At 32.8% G+C, this 21,912-nt stretch overlaps 1 protein-coding gene across 1 annotated transcript; it reads right to left on the bottom strand.

Moving 5' to 3' along the window:
- Positions 1-12,745: 12,745 nt before the first annotated feature.
- On the bottom strand, positions 12,746-18,951 carry LOC124361921. The gene is made up of 2 exons (XM_046815985.1): positions 18,797-18,951; positions 12,746-13,931 (listed from the first exon to the last, which is right to left on the bottom strand). Exons 1-2 carry the CDS (start codon positions 18,845-18,847, stop codon positions 13,335-13,337), a joined length of 648 nt encoding a protein of 215 aa, XP_046671941.1. The 5' UTR covers positions 18,848-18,951; the 3' UTR covers positions 12,746-13,334.
- Between the last annotated feature and the right edge of the window lie 2,961 nt (positions 18,952-21,912).

Below are 21,912 nucleotides of genomic sequence, written 5' to 3'. Positions count from 1 at the left end.
GTCTGAAGGAACAAAACTGTATCCCATGCTGTGGAACACTGACAACATGCAATAATGGAGTGGATAATGTAATAAGTGATTGTGTTTATAGAAATTTGGTATTTTCTAAATTAATATTTTGAAAAATTAACAAAATTATCTATTACAAACCAAACTTGGTTTATAATAGCAAAAATTCCTTTTTAATCATTGTCAGTTTCTATGAAGATCTAAAAGATCTAGTTGAGATTACTGTTGTAGATTGGGATTAAAAAGAGAACATGGAATTTGTTATTTTTCTGTCCAAATTCAATGAAATCTTAATAAAACCCATTACATAAACTATTTTTGGTTGTTGTGTTAAAACGAAAAATCTACATGATTTTGGATGATAACACAAAAGGACTACTAACAATTTAACGCAAAAACTTCTTCATCCTTTCAAATAAAGAATTGTTTTTAAAAGGTTTAAAACCTGCGCCTGTATAGTGTATATATGAATTTAACAAACAAAATTAAACAACAACCAAAACCATAATGTAATGCACGAATGAATAAGGTACAGTTTAACCCAGATCGTTGTAATATGAGAATGTTTTATACAAGTATGATACCACATTACTTAATAATTCGTTATCACAAAGTTAAACAGTAGTGCCTGTTTACATTATCAGTATAGTGGTAGATAAAGTAAAATCACATCCAACAGTAAAATATTCTACGGTAAAAATTTTCATCTTTTATGCGTCACCGTATTTTATCTTACGCTTTATGTTCACCACATTTCATAAAACAATGTAATATAATGAGTTTAGGTCAGTTACTATTTTTGGATCCCTGTTGACGAACATGACTCCATATTTCAAAAGTCAACTCTACAACAGCATCAGATTTCAGATGCTTCACGTAAGAGGAAGGTGAACTGGAGCTAAACTCAACATTCGCATTGAATCAATCCTTACCACCATTATGTGGAGTTTATGTAGTTTTCTTTACAAAAAAATACACGTGTCTATTCAAAATCACTGTCAAGTAGGAATTTTCGAAAGATTTCTTCATGTACGACATCGATTCAAAGACCACCAAATTTCAGAACTCTCTCCCCTTTAAGTTTTTTTAATATATATGGTGTCCAACATCTTTATCGACTACTATTGTCTTACTTATCTTTATCGTCTTGATCAGCTCAGGTAGACTGTATAAACATGCAATTTAATAAAATAAATAATATATAAAAAAAGTACAACCTGTATATTTTAGAGTCTTGGTTTATAAATGAGCAAATTTCCACCGACCTTGTGGACAGAGAAACAGATAAGGACGCACAATTTGCTAGTGACATTTTGGATTAGGCTTACTGAAAAATGACATCTTGCTTTTGCAATTTGTTTTAAATTGCAATGCTTTAAAATTATGTGTCAAAACATAACCTATTCTTACCCCCAAAAAGTGGGTTCTTCAGAGTTTTTTTTCTGTTGTGTGTTATTATGCAAAATAACATTAATCACTCTGTCATATGGAGCTCAGAGAACATAACTATACAAACAAAGAGTAATACATTTGAAATGAGTAGTGAGTTCTAAAATAATTAATGAGAGAGGTATTACACGGAAGGATCTTTTACCTGTTGATCCAAAATTAATAGACTTCTTCCTTCGACCAAGAGCAATGAATGTGCCAAGTTTCAAGTCTCTCGAACCTTTCCATCAAAGGATTATCGCGCAGACGTTTGATATCGATGAAGTGGACAAGATTTTTAATTTGATAATGTAAACATTACGAACCGTTCAAGATACGCAGGAGGAAATGAGCATGTGAAAATCGAACATAATTTTATAATCTCACTCAAGGCGATCAGACAAGAAAATCAAAATGTTTAGATAAGAATAATTATTATTAGGAATGTCTACATTTTACTGTAGATAATATATGTATACGAAATATATCTGTATTTTCCTCGTACGTAATCGCTCTCACTGAAAGTATGTAGAGATTACCATACTTAGTCTAAGTTCTTTCAGTTACAATAGCAAACCAGCAGTCTTTCAACACATTTTCCCGCTGTTTGTTTTTCACGTTATACTCATTTATTCCAACATTACAGTGACCACATATAAAACAGATTGTGTGGAAAGGGTCAATTCAGTGTGAATGTTGAATGTAGCACCATCTCGCTTCATCCTTACAGTCTGAAATCTGATGCTGTCACAGATTTAACGCCTGGAATCTGGAGTCAACATCTGTTTGCCCATCTGAAAAGATCCAGTAGAGCCAAAAATGTAGGGTTTCTTAGTAATTCTACTTAGGCATGATTTCAGTGTACTTGAACGTATCATCACCATCAGTGTAATTTTCGGTCTTGCTCGATCTCTTCAGACGGCCGTGGACTCTAAATTCCACAGGAGTCAAGTCTGTGACAGTGTCAGATTTCAGACGCTGCACTAAGCGGAGGGTACAATGTAGCTAAAATCAGCAACACTCGCATTACAGCAACTACTGCAAATCTTACAATTTACTGCAGGAAACTTTTCCATGGACCTGAATTTGCGTTATACTATACGTTAATGATCCTTTGTTAGCGCATTCCTCATATATTCCATTCACTCTAAACGATCACTTATATCTCTGTGAAGTTCGGGAATGCTCAGTTCATTTCCTAGCTGTCAATTAGTAAAAACCTTCACTCCAAGTTATAGTTAACTATAGTCTCTAAATGTTAAATTTTCATCCCCACTTCTACAATTCACCATTTAATATTGTATGTTTCTTCTCAGTGATAGTTCTGTATGAGTAAAACTCCCAGTTATTAAGTCCCTTGATTTTGCACTGAGATTTTCCTGACTTTTAAAAGTGTGGGCTGTACTTAATGTTTGAAAAAAAACATGTAGTTATTGTGAAGGGAACAGGATTTTTCTAGACATTTGCCATCGTTTAGTGATACAGTACAATCAGTAACACTACGCTTCGAGATTTTCAATCTGATCTCTTCTTCAGGTAAATGACTAGACTAATGCATGACTAAACTCTAGGTTAAAGTAAACAAAACATACCAGAGTGTTGTGACACGCACAAGTCAGGAACCACAACAGCCATGCACACTGACTCTAAAACATACACTTAATAAAGACTAAACACACTTATTTAAACTAAACTACAGACTACAGGTTACAATAGGTCTGCACTCCACGGCCAACCAAATATAACATACCACAGGCCAACAGTAAATGGTGATCGTCACAGCAGAAACGAGATAGCGACAAAAAGGGGGACGGCTCGATTACTCCACTGATCGTTGGCCCAACGACCCTCCTGGAAGAAATGTAATTTGCGCAGAGGATCGTTGGCCCAACGACCCATTTTACAAACATTTAGGGGTTCGATTACTCCACTGGTTCGTTGGCCCAACGACCCTATTTGTTTCATTTCTGTAAATTGTAAATAAAGGGTCGTTGACCCAACGAACCTTATATTTTTTTATTTACTGGTATAGGTTCGTTGGGCCAACGATCAGTGGTGTAATTGGACCATGAATTACGAACCTAAGTGAAATGAATCGTACGATGTTCAAAAGAGGGCCGATTACACCACCAGGCGTTGGCCCAACGACCCACGCCGCTACATTACCTCATTTCAGCGGCCAAAGGGTCGATTAGTCCACTACTTCATTCTCCTTCTCCTTATAAGTCCCCTTGCAAGGCAACAATGTTTTACTTTTTTAGCACTCCAGTTAATATGTAGTTTTAGTGTTGTTCTAGAGATACTAATGTATGTAGAAAATATGTCATAACTGATAAAGTAACCACATATATATCAAATACTAAAAATCTAATATATACATATTAGTAGGAGTATGTACTATTATATTAGTATTAGTACCCACAAATGCTATTATGAGATGACATTTTGTTTTTATAATTACCTGTTTAATATTTATATAACAAGGTTGAGATAAGGTAGGTATAAGTGGTTTCATATTTAACCAAATATTATATTATTAAATTTCGTTAATAGTTATATTTTGCATGGTTAATAAGAAGTCGGTAAAATGTATTGAAATCCCGTAACCATTGTTAGACGCATATGTTTTACAAGTTTAGGAATAATTATAATAGTAATATCATATAACATCTTAACGCTATTTCAAACCCGATTATTTTTCATACTAAAATGTATCGAGAATTATTTTGCATCTTAAAAACCTATTATTGTAAGATTTCTCAGGGTCCATAATCCTTAATATCATGTGAAAATTAATAATTGTTAAACAGTTATAACTACAGTTAGAAGCGTTATTTACACATTTTATGGTGTTTGACATTTGACACAGGTTATTAACATATTATTACACAAGAATTCAATTTTAAAGGAACGTTAAGTATAGTTCGATAGATGAACCACTTTGACTTAAAGATATTTTGTAATCATTTTAATTTGCAATCTTAAATCTTTGGAATCAAACAATTATAAAATACAAATAGCATAACAAGACACACAATGGAAAAAATAACACAAGATTTATACATAAAGAAGAAAATATAGTATTTGTCGATTACTACATTGCCTGTGATATAAAAGGTTGACTGAGGTTTTGAGTTGGACGTTATGGTGTTAGCTGAATTATTCAATTAATTCAATTGAAATAATTTCAATAAGATGGATATTCTTTTGAAATAATCTATAATGAATAACTTTTATAAACTATATCAGGACTCATCCTTAATACAAACACTTATTCATTGATATAGAAAGTAATTATGCAATAAATCTACACTATTTAACGATGTGTTATTGTTTGACCACAACAAATCGATACTGGAAGTATGTGAGATATAATCTAAATAAAATATATTTTAAATTATCAAGAATTAGTGCAGATTGTTTATACCAGTTTATTCATAAAAATATTTCTATGAAATATAAATATTTTATATTTTGCTTACGATACTTTGATAAATTTTCTTACATGCATACAAAACAATCAGGTAATACAGTTTTATTTGTTAAGCCTGACCGTTATTTTTTGGAAGCAACGAAATATATTTTTATTTTAAACATAGGTCTGTGGTAAAAGAGAATTGGATACAAGCAAAATATAAACATCAACTGTGATGTGTGTAAACTGTTGATGGTTTTTGAAATATCAAGCAAAGAGAATAACAACATAATATCAGGGTATAAGCAATTAAAACAATATTACAGATTGTATAAGAAAACTTAATTTTAAATTTAAGAATTATATCAGATCATTGGTTTTAATATCATACACATTGTAAATTTCTGGCTACTACATTTTAAACTCGATTTAATATTAAATCTGCTCAAATCAACAGTTAGACCAGTGTTGTAGTTTAAATTAATGAAATCACTGATTTTGTTTTTATATACGAAAATTAAGTAATATATAGTTCTTTTAAAAGCGTTAATTCATAAGCTGGCATCAACTGGTGAAAAGATTGCAATGCATATATAAAATTGTAATACTAATCTTAGAAATGAAATGATAGACGTTAATTTTTATGGAGAGGCTGGTCTCTTTCGAATCCTTATTCTGCTCTTCCTCATGTGCCATTGGCCTTTACGAGGATCTTAACAAAGATTATAAGGGGAAGAGTCGATACAGTACAAGACCCACAGACTGGTTTAAAATCTTACTTCAGTGTATCTTGCCATTTGAAAATAGGTGTCGGTTTTGTTTTGAATTTTGTTGGAAACTAAGGATTTTAGGGGCTGACAAAGCCAAACGTATTTTTGTGTAATTACGACATCTATCAACGGCAATCACTGATGTCAATTGTTATTCAAGACAATTATATGATTCAAAATATAGCAATGGAATGTTTTCAAACAATTGAAGTGGTTGTGAAGTTCCAGGCTTTGTGCTTGAGATTGGACGAATGAAGGGAAAGAATTTTCAAAGCAGCCATAGTTTAGGTTATTGATGTAAAATTATTATTATGCCCTCGTTCCCGGAAGCCAGCTTATCCGTGTGGCTTTACACTTACTTCCTGGTCTCTGTGCTGTTGTCTTGTCTTCTAAATCAATCTGCTCTTCTTCGTTTGATTGACAGAATATGTCGTCATCACAATTTGTTGGTGATTAGGGAAATACTACAGTTTTCTCGATAACCGGCTCCGTGAACTCGTGCACAAACGTGATGGAAATATTAAAAAAACATCGAGATTTTTGTATTAATTTTGTGCCTTAAAAAATAATTCTGTGTTTTAATTTGTTATCAAGTCTATTTACAAATTTTGCTTATAAAAATATTTTTTTCATTTTCATAGTGGTTTCTCATAAGATATATATATATATATATATATATATATATATATATATATATATATATATATATATATATATATATAAACATGTTTCCTAACGCTCAGGCAAATCCCATGGCATGCATCATCGAACCAATGTCCCTTATGCAGAAATGAGGATTCAAGCAAAATTTCAAGTCAATAGGTAAGTTAATCCTCACAAACATTATGCACCCACTCCCATTGCCATGCAGAGGAAGTTGTCCGAAAAACATTTATGATCTTGAACTGCGCCCCTCATCTCCAAAGGAAAGGGGATTAAATAATTATCGTCATTTATCCCAAGGAATCTCCATGTCAATTTTTTTTTAATCCATGGGTCCCTAAATCCTCTAGGATTATCGTAAAGAAATGTGGAGTTGGCCCTAGAACTTCGTATCTGTAGTTCAACATTTGGACCATGTCAGTGTTGGTTAAGATCTAAGGATCAGAACACCGTCCAGCAGTATTGTTCGAATATGGATTTAGTTAGAGGGATTTACTATACTTGAAATAAGAAATAGGTTTATGATGATATATGTGTATGTGACAATAGTTCCACATAGTTCGGTGCCTCGTAACGAGGGTTGTTGTTATTATAAAGACAGTTTACTTTGTAATATTTTGAACAGCCTATCAGTTATACTCAATAAGTACACATCTCTTTAACCTATATTATACAAGTTTTATTATTTAATAGGCATCAACCTAACCTTTTCCAGATCAGAAGGTTAAGTATTCAGATCAAGTCGAGGTCACCAATATAGGAAAAGGTTTGGTTGATTTCTATTAAATAACAAAACTTGTATATAAATGGTAACGAGATGTGAATACAATTGGTAGACTGTTCAAAATCTTACAATTTAGACAAAAATCTGTCTTAATAATAGCAATCCTCGTTGCTAGGCACTGAACTATGTGAAAATAAGGCCACATGTATATTATATTTCCACTATACTTTGCACCTGCAGCTCCGCTCTCCCCTCCACCTTTTACTACATTTCAAGAGCCCGACAACCCTAAATATAATCAAAAACACACCAAGAGTAGTGGTGTTCTTAATAAATGTTTCTCTACATCTATTTAGGTGAAATTTCACATATAATATGAAAAATACCATTTAAAGCACAACTAGATGCTCAAAGATTAATTTTTATAGTAATTTGTTTAAACAATAAAAAAACCTAGATAAAGAATTTGATAAACATTGCAATTTATAGTCTGAAAAACAAAATACCACATCGACCATATAAATGCATTCACTGTAAATGTAATCCGAGGTCAAAACCCCCAGGCGTTCCACTATAAAGTCTGTTTGTGGAATGAAAGATTGACAAATCAAGTTTGAGACAAGTCAAGTGCCTATTTTCCATTCAATTTTTGCTCCATGTTAAAAATAGAGCCTCGGATGAGCAGGCAGCATCCACTAGCGTGTCCTCTTACGTACGGGATGCTCGCATAATCAAGCAACATTAGATACCGCCAATAAAAATTACACAGAGTCGATAAACAACCCTCCAAACTAGCCTAATGATTGATCGATCCTCCGATTTCAGTAAAGGTTTAGACAAGTAGTAGTAATGGGGTTATAGAAGCGATGCGACAATATGCGAGGCCATATCACGCCCAACTCCGAACACAACACTAAAACTGTCGCCGTCTTCAATTTCACATAGAGGGTAACTACAAAGGTTTCTTGTACTATATTCAATTTACCTAAGGTTTACGCTGACACTCTAAGTAATGTTTGATATGATAAAGGTTGAATTTTAAAGTGACACAAGCCTGTTTTATGTATTTTTTGGCTCGGTTTCTGTAAAGTAATTTATACACATTCTTGTTATTTTTTTTCTTTTAGCCGCCCCTTAAAGCTGCTGTCCTCGGTGGCCGCCTAGTTTACCTAATGGCCACGATTGATTCTCCTTCTGTACAGGTCCACTGTTTCACTGTCTATGTCATACTGGACAATGATATTATAGAGTAAATGTAAATAATGTACACAAATTTGAAGGTTTTAAAATTTTCATAGAACACTTCTCGATAGTTGTTAAATAACCTTAAATACTAAAACACGAGCTATATGATTTGATAATATTTGATGTGTTGTGCAGTTTACACTTCGTCGAAACGATGCTTACCCAATTAAATTCTTACAATGTATCGGTTTTTATGTGGGGAACTATCTTAAACAACAGATCTTAAACCGGAACAATATTGTGACGGAGGGTAGCTTTCCACGGTTAGGCCGAAACAGTTGGTTATGATACCGGCCGTGTAAACCGAAGACCTAATCCGTTTACCATCTTTTATGATGTAAATTAACTGTAAAAGTAAACCACCGGGCTCAATGAAAACCGAATAAAATCATGTAAATGACTGCGACTTCATGTTACAGTCGATAGTTATCACTATTCTCATCAGCCATCACAGCGTACAAAGCTACAATGAAGACGCCAAAGAAAACGTTTACTTCACAATAAAACTATTAATAATTATAACAAGGTTTGTCACGGAGACATCAATACAAGTTTGCATGTTTCAACTTGGAAAGAAACTGAGGAAGACCCCATCAAAAGAATAATGTTGAACTTATGGGAAATTAAAGCTCTAGTAGTACTGTACTTTTGCATGTGAAATTTGAATTCTTTTTGCGACATCACTAATAAAATTGTATTTCTAATATATTACCACAAATTACACTATTCTACTTATAACTAAGAGTCTAACAGCTGCATTACGTTTATAGATTACCTCATATAGAATACCCGGTATAAGATAATGTAATGCCTTCTCTCACATCCCATTAACAATCAACATTACTTCTTCAGAGGCTTCTATTTTAAAGTTGGCAACATATTCTCAATTAAGCTATAATGATTGATAATTATCTTTAATATGTACTGAAAATGTAGTTTATATCCATCTGAAGAAATGTACCAGATACTCGAAAATGTGTAAATGCTTCAGAACATTATACATTGGCTATGTACAGTAAATGATAAAAAAATCGATACTAATGTAGTTTCAATAAAGATTAAATCACGATTTTGCTGTTTATACAAACATTATATAAACATACTAGCTGTTTCCCGCGGCTTCGCACGCTTTACGTAAGCCTTGACCATGTATTTGCACTTCTGGTTCAAGTGCATTATATTTCTAACACCGATGTAGAGTTTGCCTTGTTGTCACGATCAAGAAAATCTGTGTATGCTTATTATATAGCCATTATACACGAACATGTATTTTATTATAAAGCGGTCTAACAGTCAAGCTTTAAGTTTAACCATATATCTATCATAAAGACAAACATATATTCTAACTTAGTGCCTTCTAATAGTCTATGGCAAATTAATATTCGTAACTGTCTCGTAATTGCAGTTTATAGTGTGCAGGGGCTTTGAAAATTGTTATCTTTTACAGCGCCGCCTCGTGGCGAGTTACATCAATGGGCATATCGTATAAACCTTCTCCGTGGAAAAGTGTATATACATACAAATTTTCATAATGATCGGTCCAATAGTTTACGATTCCATAAAGGACAAACACACAAACATTCATTTTTATATATAGAGATATATGTTTAGTCACGTCAATGATGTAGAAGAAATTAGAACTAAAAATATATTACGTTTATATTAACCAATGTAATGTTTTCTTTACCGACAAAACAATTAATAATGTACAAATTACCTCATACCTGCATTTAATTAATATATAATTTATAATAATATTTATAGCTATATATATTTATATTTTCATCAAATGTATTCACGCTCATAATGAAGATAAAATTACTACAGTGCAGGAGGAGCGGCTGCCGTACCGCCTGCCCTTGTCCATAGTGGACTAATCGGTCAGTGGAGTAATCGACCCTTTTCATTTGAAATGAGATGTTTTATTTGATCGGGTCGTTGGGCCAACGACCCAGTGGACTAATCGAACCTCTATAAATTATAAAACGGGTCGTTGGCCCAACGAACAGTGGTGTAATCGAACCTGCATTCTACAATTTAACTTGTTACTGCAATAGGGTCGTTGGCCCAACGAACCATATACGCTATTAGTATTTGTAAGTAAATTTTGGATCGTTGGGCCAACGAACCTTGATTGTAAATTTACTGTTTAAATTGTAAATACGGTTCGTTGGGCCAACGACCCGTTTTAGTTATGTTTTACTTTATGAAACAAATCGGTCCGATTACACCACTGATCGTTGGGCCAACGACCCTCTTATTTATAACTAAACTAATGTTTGGGTCGTTGGGCCAACGATCGGTGGAGTAATCGAACCAGACCCACAAAAAGGAGGGTTGGGAGTGGGCCTTTTTTAAGAATGTAGTTATTATATGATGTTTAACTCGCATACTCGGGGAATGTAAAGTAACAATTTGAAACTACTAATCCTTTACATTTTATTATTTTTGCATAATTAACAAGATTAGTTATATCTTTAATGTCCGATTTAACTTATATATTCGCTTTAAAGAAGTGTTTATTTAAGGGAAGTTGGTTACTTTTTATGCTTCTAATGTTAATATTAAAAAAGTTGGAACCTCTTCAGGCTTTCTTAAGGTACTTATAACTCAGCAAATGTTACATTTATCCAACCGTAATTTTTACACTGTATTAAGAATACATACACCTACAATATTTGCCTAAACCTTAAATCACACTAAACATGTAACATCTAAAAGAATCTAGTTTTCAACAAATCTATAATTAAATATTTTAAATTTGTAAAGATTTAAATTTACATAATAATTTAATTAATTAAACTATCAATCACTGAACAAAATCTCAGACTTACAGTTTTAATTTTTTTTTTTTTTTTTTTTTTTTTTTTTTTTTTTTTTTTTTTTTTTTTTTGATATAATTGCACCTAAACATGCTAAAATTCATGCTTCGGTAACCTCAAATCAAAATTCGAACCTCATTAAAACCTATCACACTTACACTTGCTCACTTCAAAAACCTCCCGGGCAGTAGTTTATATGCATTGTTCTCCCTCTTCATATTCCTTCTAAGTCATCACTCTCTTCTTCTAGTCATTCTCGTTTACAAATTTTACGGCTTACTTATTAGAGTGGCGTCGAATCATTGAACGAGTGTGAACTTTCCTGAAAAGATATTTAGCCTACCCAACATCTTTAATTTTGCCCTCTACTCCTTCATTGAAACAGATAACAGCATTGTACACTCCTTACTTTTAAGTTTCAAGACCTACAAAAACAGTTTTTTGGCTACTCTCTTTTGGATTTTGGAACTTACCGTGGAGACAACTCTTTAGTAGTTCTTTATTTAATAAGTAATTTTAGGTAAATACAAAATAAATCTAAATATGTGGGTTTGTGCAGTACAGACACAATCACAAGCGTTGATCATCTACAATATAACTTTAAGTTATTTTTACGATTTTAACTAAACATATGCACAACATATAATGTTTTATATATATTTACCTAAAGAGGAATAAACTTAGATTTTTATAAAAACAAAAATACATTTTTTAGTCATTAAAAGGTGCTGACTCCCCTTAAAATGCTTTTGTTACTAATCAACACTGTGTCACCTTGATGATTGCAATTCAGGGTGAAGCTCTACCTCTATATTAGCATTGACAATGATAAAAATCTGTCCAGTGAGAGTCACAGATTCACTTGGAAAAAACGTGACTCTGATTACATTGGCCTAATGGTAACCATGATGACAACGAGAATGATAGAGAAAAACAAATTAGTAAACGTAGTATGTTGTGAAGATGAATCATATAAAATATTCCAGTAACACGCCAACACATATGATCTCCTTGTTTGGTTTCGTACTAATCATGAACATTTCAGCTTAAACTGCTATCTCATCTGCATAGCAAGATAAACGATAAAGACTTCCTTACTGTGTTACTTTGACTGGGACTACTTATGAGAAATTGGATGGCATATCATATCATACCGCATCCCATGTATGATAATTCGAAAGTTTCTACTAAGTCACTTTCTTGTCTGTCTGTTAACAAAAAATATATTATCTATTAAACAACTAACTTCGCGAAGACCCAGTATCATAAAATTTATAACGTAGCACAGAACTAGAAAACAATATGCTATTTACTATTATGCAATTATATTACGCAATATTATGCAATATTTACACTATGGTATGCAATTTACTACTTTACTTAACAAACAATCGTACATACTCGTACGAATGTTTGCATATGTATAGAACATTTCCCTTTAAAATAGACGGGATACGTTCTGCCATCTGAAAAGCAATAGATAATGCACAATGGATAATGCGGATTTGCAGACGAAAGTGAATAGGGTTTGTGACTACTTGTGTAGAAGACGTACGAGAAAATGTTGCAATAAACTTATTGATTGTATAATCTATGATTGTGCCCCTAAAATATAGGCATATATTTAAAATACATAAACCACAGGTTTAATAGACTAATAAGCGTTTAGTGTAGTCATAATCACCATAAACATTTATTTATAATCATTAAAAGACATAATTTGCTTATATAAATGAATTATCTTTATGAATGTTCTTTTTATATTGGATCATAATCGAGATAAAAATGTATTTATGTAAAAGTTCGACATTTTATATCGTGGGCATTTTACGAAATCTGGCTAAAATTAGTACAAGTGTGAGATTAATTATATATCCCGTGTAATATCAATTTTCTATAATTACAAAATATACACATATTTTGATGTAATAACATCACTCACCTTGGATTATAGATAGAAATAAACATTTTTATAGTAGAAATATTTTTTTTTACTGATGGGTTTACATACAATATTTATATCTACCTTAATATATTACAATGTTTGAATCAGTGGCATTTGGGGGGGAGGGAGTCCAGAGAAATAGTCTTATGATTATTAATCTTAGCAAAGTGATTGAAACGAAGTAATATCATTGGTAAATATTTCTAAGCCCAGCTTAAAAATAATTTTTAGTACGTTTTGTATAATTTACAATGGTTCAGAGAGGTCTAGACCCTGGATCCCTCCCCTTATATATGCCACTGGCGTAAATATTTCAAGTTGATCTAAGTTGATCTTTTAGCAGTTTTTTCATTAGAAGGTCAATAACTTTGAGAACCAATTCTGATTTTTTGAATCCAAAGCATTTTTCTACATCTTTTATCAAATCCTCAGAATCAGTCTCCAGTTCGTTAATTAGACTTGTCGCATTTGTTAAGATCACATTAACCGCTGGACCTTGGTCTTGGATTGCAGAAACAACACATTTCAAATCACCGAAAATGTTTGTCTCATTACGACAACTGAACACAGTCTTCACGAAGGTAACAACTTCGGTTTTAATAGACAGCACAAATTCGTACAAGTGAAACAGAAACTGTTCCAGGTCCGCAATATCTACTGTGGCGTTAATGCAAGCTTTAAAATCACCGAACTGCAGAGCCGCTTGTTCAAACATTTGTTGTTTCTTGTTATGATTGCAGTTTTGTAGTTTATCAGCCATCATTTTAACATCCATCATAAACTGTTCCACGGACATGTGAGATTCAATATAGTGAGCCAAAAAATCTTGAAGTTGTCCATCTTTCACAGTGCTGAGTAGTGATTCCTCCTTTGCAGAACTTTCTGGGGAAGCTGGAGGAAGACCGTATGCCTGTACAAAATATCACAGTTACTGAACTATTTATAATTTATTGAAAATCAGTAAATTTGGTGACAAATGAGTTCTAGAGACGCGTACTGTAGTAATAATATGTCAGAGTAGAATAGTTTTATGGGATTGTATAATCAACTAAAACCAATTCATTTTGAAGATAAATCCAGCTGTAATAAATACACTCGTATACTAGTAATAGAAAAATAAAGGTTTTATTTTGATTTATTTTTGCAGGAACAGAATAACACAAAGTTTATAAATGAGTATGAAGTCATAATAGTATTAGTAAATCAATAGGATGCTACAAAGATCTTCGATTCACCATTTTACGATTGCTGCAGAAGACTTCACAGATGTGTTTCATTATGATCATCCCCCCTTACTTTCTCCCACTTGCTAAGCAAAGTTCTTTTACTCCCTTTTAAGCGAGGAATACAGTTTCACTATACTTCCTAATAGATGAAGTAAACAACTTTATGACATTAAAGCTAACAAAACTGCAAACAACACGTCCCTGAGACTATTAAGGTTATGGTATAAATCAGGGTTATTTACAATAGTGATACAGAATATATGTTATGCCTAAATATTCGTCTTATTTATTAAATGTGTAGATGAATAAAGTATTTTTTGAATATCAAAGGAGGAGCTTGTCACCCCAAAAAAAACTACCTCCCTCAGTTTTACCTCGACGAACAAAACTTCTCTAAAGAGAAAACGCAGTGACACTTTCTTCCCTCAATTCAAAAGTAATTAGTAAGTGTGATCAATAACAACTATTCCAAGAAAATGTTTGTTTGAATTTTTATGTTTTCTTAATCAATATATTTGGAATAGAATTGTACCAATAAATGCCATAGGAAATGGGATACAAAATTGTATTAGAATATTTCATTAAAACTGTAATTTGTGCAGTGACGATTGATACTGTGCTTGAATTTCCCCTTAAAACATAACGTTTCAGACAGTTCCTTCTTATCTAAATCGTATGCTCGCTGGTGGGCTAAAATTATAAGCCCTCGACTGGAGTTAATAAGTTTCACTTCTGTATTGAATGAGCTACATGCGGCCAGCCAATAACAGGGCGTGATTTTAGATTGTGGGAAAATATAATTGCATTGAAAATTTAAACCTTTTCCGTGACTTAGGAATCTCATTTATAATCCAAATTATTTGAAAGGATAACGGGAGCGAGGGAATTTGCCAACGTTACAGGTTACAACCATACAGAATACTACGTTCCGAGGATTGAAATCTATCGTCTTCGTCAGATGTCAAAAACTCCTCAGAAATAGATTTAAACATAACCTAAAAATGAGTCTTTCTATCTGACTATATAACTTGATAACATAAGAAGTTGTACGCCAAAAACAAGTATATAGATGTACGTATAACACAATATGTATACACCTATTAACACTTTTTTAACTTTTATTTTTCATACTATGTACATTTCGAAATCTGGAATTTCATCTTCAGATACTAAGGTTAAGTTAATTATGAAAATAAATAATTAAAACCAATTTGTCATGTGTTTTTTCACTACCTTGGTGGCTAAATTTGTTGTATTTAATGTTATGTGTGATCAATGTATATTGTTTAAAAGTCTATCTAATATTAATTATTTTTTGTTAGAAAATCTTTGTCATTTAATAATATATTATGGTTAATTTTGGCACTTTTGTAAATTTCAAAATGTTCTAAAGTAGATAATAAGCGACTTTTTTGCTTGTGTGTAAAATTTCAAGATTGTTTTCGATGTTAGTGCATTTAAGGCCGGTGTTATTTAAATGGTCTGCATATTTTGAATTTGGTGATGTTTTCAATGCTTTTATGTGGTCATTGAATCTAATTTTGAAGGATTGTCCAATATAGTGGGATTGACAATCGTTGCAATTTAAACAAATTTTAACAAATAAGATAAGTGATTGTCACTGGAAAATATTCCAATCTCTTTATTCGTTTTAGATTTGTCTATAGAACAGTGTATTGGGACCATGAAGTCTGAGAGTACAATAGTTTTTATAAGTACCCGTAAAATAACTCGAATTTCTATCAAGCACTCCTTTATTGAATAGTTCCAACTAATGTAATAACAATTAAAATATTTTACGCCAGTATGGATGAATCCTAAATTCGAAGTCCGTGACATTTCAGTTAACGTACTTATGATGCAATAAATTTTTGACGTGACAACGTCTTAAATTAGGTTGCGGCTCGGAGTCACTCATGAAAAAGTGTAACGCCCGGTAACGTTACGATGCCCGTCCAGTGGGTCCGCCGCACGGGATCCGCACGGGATAAAGCAGATAACTGTGGGTCCGCCGCACGGGATAAAGCAGATAACTATGTTTATTCGTGAAAATGTGGAGTGCTTAGATTCGTCATTTACAACAACTACAACAATAAAGGTAAATAATTGTACACTGATATTTAATTATCGTAAACTATGATTGATTGATTAATTGTTAGATTGACACAAAAGTTGAGAAACTGAGTTTATAGGTTATGTCATACTATTGACAAATGTTGATAGTGTTAAGTAAATTATTAGTTTAAATCACTCTGCAATCAATCGTAATTCAGTCGATTGAGAAGAAACAGCGCGTATTGCTAGTCAAACATTTAAAATAACAAATTATAACCTCTAACCTGTCATAACAATGCGACCAAACAAACGAACTAAACCGACCAATCACCACGCGCGGAGTTAGAATTTAACTGTGTTTAGCAAGAATTTCAAATTCCAATTTTAGTAAATGTTTTATTCAACTTTACCATTTACAATAACAAATTTTAAATAATTTTTAATTATGTACAATGTTTTAGTAAACAAAATATATTTCTATAGTTAAAATTTGTGCAATTCTTATTTTCATTCAATTCCTTGTTCCTATTGTGCAATTTAATAATATTCATATCAATAAATATTCTACCGAGAAAAAGACGTTGTCACGTAAAATCTTCGCCCGTAAAACCGACTTTACAGGCAACCATAATTTTGGGATTCTATGTAGTTATAAGAAGCGGAAGTAGGCACATTTTAAGCCAATACTATGTCAGTTTTCATGGTTAACAGCTTCAGATGTAAGAGAAACTGTTAATGGCTATTATACATCTGGCTTTGTGCGTGTATGATCATTTTTGGTTCGAATGACATATTTCCGATGACAAGGTAGAGTTTACCTTTTCACAACCAAGAAGTTTCTATAAATAAGTATATTTATAGCCATTGTAATTTACTCCGGTCTTAATATTTTTTGTGGTATAGTTTTAGTTTGCCTTGTTGCCCCGATCAAGAATATATACACATAAACAGGTCTGAGAAGCCTATTTCTATCGGAAAACAACTAAAATATCTGGGTTTTATATCAGTCTTCCCATTTCTAGTATAAGTCTTTGATATCTGCTTTACAGTACTATTCAAGTACTGCATACTTTTAATTGCAGTAAAAAGGATATATTTACTAATACGTTTAATTTTCTTATCTGGAAAGCTCTGTGCTCAGCAGCGGTTCCAGAAAAGTTTAAAATAAGAAGTTTAGATGCTATCAACTTTCCTCTGTGCTTTCCAGACTATAAATGGAAACAAATTTAAAAGTGTCGTTAAATTAATTAAACATATGTATGTGCTGTCATAGAAAAATGTTTACACACAACAGAATTTATTTAACAGGATCTTTAAAATTTCAAACGCGTGTTGGATGTTGGATAGAAAAGTCGTTCCTTGGTGCGCATCTATGGCTCAAGATAAATCTACGGATCGAATGTCGTGTATATATTTTTCATTGTTTTTTCTGGGTGTTGATGAATCAGTCAGTTAGTTTTTTATGGCATCTCCTTTTATACAGAGCGTGCCGTAACTCTCTGGACATTCAAAATTCCAATTGCCGCCATTTTGAAAATACTAAAGGTGATTTCATTATATTTTTTTCAGTAACTGGTGTTGTTATCGTAAACATTTAAGCCAAATTTGGTATAATTTAACTCATTGGTTTTTGAGGTATTCATTTTGATATACCTTTGTCCAGAGAGTTACGGGACACCCTGTATTTTTGTGGATATTTTAAGCACTCTAAAATATAACTTCAAGCCGCCGCTTAGACCCCGGATTCCTCGAAAAGTGGCTGTGACTAAGCCTCAAGGAAATGAACCATCGTATTGTGAGATTGCAGAGCCTATGCTCTTTAATAGTTCTACATCTGTCTTGGAAAGCAATATTAACTTATTATTACTTTAAAATCAAATTTTAATTCTATTAATTTCAATTATAGTTAATTATTATCTGCTATTGAAATAAATGTCCTCATGAATTTTGGTTGGTTTTTCAATATACGAAGTTCGTGTATTAACTAAGTATTTACTACTTCCTTTTAATTATATTTTATATTTTAGTGAATTCGATAAAATATATATCGTTTTAACTCTTTATTAAATATTTTATAAAATATTTTAAATTTTTCAGTTTCATTATTTTTTATTTTGTAAAATTTTGAATAAATTAAGATTATTTTGATATTAGAAATTGTTTAGACTAAAAATAATTTTACGTAAACATGGATATATTTTGTTGAAATTTGGAATTTCCATACACATTAATTTTACACATAGTTTATTTTAATTTTTTTGTAGTTAATTAATTTAAATTTAATTTCCAACTGAATTTGATTTTTATTGTTATTAAAATATAAAGTACGTGCCAAAAAGTGATAAATATAATAACTAACTGGTATACTCATCAAGTACCTAAACATTAAATGAAATGCCATCAAATTTATGTTATTTCATTTATACAGTTAGTAATTGCCCTAATGCATTGTAACTAAAAAATGCTCTAATTTAAATTAAACACTATTACTTACTTGAATTAAAATACTTAATACAAATAATATAGCAGTTTTTATGGACATCATTGCGGTCTAAAAAGATTGCTGTTTAATGACTGTGTTGTGAGGAGGTAAATCTTCAGATTTAGTAACACGCTCAGTCTGTGTCACCTTGACCATTATCATAAGTTGCTCAACTGATTTGCGTTGATGATTGATAGTGATGGACTGTGTGTCAAGTTGGATCAACAGAATAAGAATTTGGAGATAAATAATATGAATGGTAAATAACAGGAAATAGGTACCTACTTAACATTGTCTTAAACAAATATTGTATTAATTAATGTCAAAGAAAACACAGTTCTGAAAGTATTTGATCATCATAAGATTTTGGATGTTTAGTTTGACACAATGATTGTGCATAACATATTATCGGACTCCAGGCGGAGGGATGAGTTTAAGGCACGCCTGTTTTAGGTTCAGTTCCACCGAAATTGAAGTACCTGTCCTGTTTGTTAGGTACTAGTTTTTTCTATATGATATTTGCATTAAGTAACCTGAATAAAACAACCCTTACAAAAAGACGAATTTTAAGTAGTCGTATACTTTTTAGAGTAAATTTAAAGTAGGCGAGAGTAAATTCCTGTTTTTGTTATTTGTTATGTATCAAAGTACAAAAAGAACTGTTTTATTTACATATAGCTCATAAACTAAAGAGAAGCAAAAGAGGCCTTTTTATGTTGTATGGCTAACCTATTTTCTTGCAATACTCGAATATAATCAACTTTTATTGAGACGCCATAAATAATATTTTCGTAATCTTTAATCTTGCACGACTGGATCTATATTTAATATTTTCTAGAGATAGGGAAGAATACTTAACGTATTATCAGGGCGATTTGTTTGGCCTGGGTACGTTGGGCTCGGATCTCGATACCGACTAAAAAAACTCCTCTTTCTCCAGCCTCTGATTCCCCGCGTAAACCACCGTTAGGCATTACTTCGCGCGGAGAGGATCTATATATTGCTCTTCTTCTGCTCGCGTTCCAGGCCACCTTCGATGACACCATAGTATCCACTACTGTCTGCTGGAGGACAGTCTCAAAATCGTTGCCCAGCAATCTAAAGCGTGGACATAATATAAAGAACACGTTCCGCATCTTTCGGAACTCCAGGGCAGGGCGGGCACTCTGCAGAACTTGAAGCGGTGAAGATACGCTTGGAAGCAGCCATGTACTGAAAGCATCTGGATTAGATAGTAATTAACCTCACCATGGTTTTTGTTTAGCCCAGAATTACCTTGTGGTATTAGGCGATACGTCCACCTCCCCTTCTCTGCGAAATCCCACTGTGTTTATATCGATGAAATTCGTAAACAGCTTACTCAAGTTCAAAATGAAAATGCCACGTTTAAAGCAGCCTTGCTTAACCAAGCAGAACTATTTGATGAGATGCTTGCAACAAGTGGAAATAGGAAAACCTTTTCTGAGGCACTAAAGAGTAATGATGTAAATAGTAAGCATGAAATAGCAAATAGAGCTGATTGCACATCTCCTGTACATAACCTCAATGTTAGTGATAGGTTAACTAATGCCCCTTTAGGCATTAGTCTACATTCTACGACCATTAAACCTCCTATAACGTTGGAACCAGTGTGTGCCAAAGCACAAGCTGTAGAAAACATTCAGAATTTCACACAGTTGAAAAAAGATTCTACAACATCACCAAAGCAATCGGGCAGGTCTAGGCCTAGTACTGATCATTCAAACAGTAGCCATTCTAACCATGATAGGCCTATGTTGAAACATAACCCTAAAAGTAAACATGGTCCTAGTGATAACCTATTGGTTACTAAAAACAGCATTAGTCCCAGAAAAAATACTAAAAATCTTAATAAAGGAAGATGTATTCTAGGCACGGCTACCAAAGGGAATGACCTTAAAGTTGTGGAAAAATACAGGTACCTCTTTCTCTCAAGACTTTCAACCGATGTAAACAGTGACGCAGTAAAAAATTATCTTAATGATGGCCTTAAAGGTAACTATAAAGTCAGCCAGATGAGGAATAAATTTCCTGGTTACCGATCTTTTAAGGTTGGTGTACCAGGTAATCTATGGGACCAAATTTTTATTCCCGAATTCTGGCCAACCGGAGCCTATGTCAGTTACTTTAACTTTAACTTTAAAAGAATAAGTACAAATGGGGACCAAGATTCTTTTTTGGGGAATGTACAAAACTCAAAAACAAAAAGTTAGCGGTTAAGGCTTCTGTAGACATTGGTGACGTACCTAAAAATTCTCTGGTACACCTAAATGAACACAAATCAAATGATGAAGACATTTTAAATAGCTCTACATTACCAACAAAAACAAATAATGCCCTGTCTAACTTAACGCTACTGTACTGGAACGCGCAGGGTGTAACAAACAAGCTGGACTATCTGAATCATTTAGCATCACTGCACAGTGCTGATGTTATCTGTGTTTCTGAACACTGGGTTCTTAACTCTGACATTGATTTTTTGACACTGCAAGATTATAAAACTGCAAGCTACTTTGTTAGATCAAATGCGATTCATGGTGGTACAGTGATCTTTGTGAAGGAGAATGTGCGTTTCCAAGTATATAATAAGTTATCACTGGTAGTTGAAGAGCAAATTTTTGAACTTACAGCAATACAGTTAATTGATTTTAATACCATCATCGTTTGCTTTTATAGACCACCTACAGGTAAGACCAGCGCTTTGTTTGACAAGCTGCATGAAGTTTTCTCGTGTGTGCATGGTGTGAACTTTGACTTTATATGCGCAGGAGATTTGAATATCGATCTGTTAGCCGATAATAATGATACCTTAGAGCTGTATAACTTAACTAAAACTTTTGGTTTACACATAACGATTAAGGATGTTACCAGGCCAAATCTATCTTCAAATGCGGCAAGTAGGGGCTCCTGTTTGGACAATATTGTTACATCCTTACATCCTGATAGATGGAATGCTTCCGTTTTGCACACAGGTGTGTCTGATCACAACGCCATCATTTTCAGTACACCAATGAACGTGACTTCAGATAATCTTAAGTTAAAGAAACTTGTTAGGCCTATCAATCCTCAGAACTCTAAGCTATTTCTAACTTACCTTAATAGTATAAATT

This window comes from Homalodisca vitripennis, chromosome 5 (assembly GCF_021130785.1).
Source record: "Homalodisca vitripennis isolate AUS2020 chromosome 5, UT_GWSS_2.1, whole genome shotgun sequence".
Classification (NCBI taxonomy): domain Eukaryota; kingdom Metazoa; phylum Arthropoda; class Insecta; order Hemiptera; family Cicadellidae; genus Homalodisca; species Homalodisca vitripennis.
This window is presented reverse-complemented; position numbering and strand designations above follow the sequence as displayed.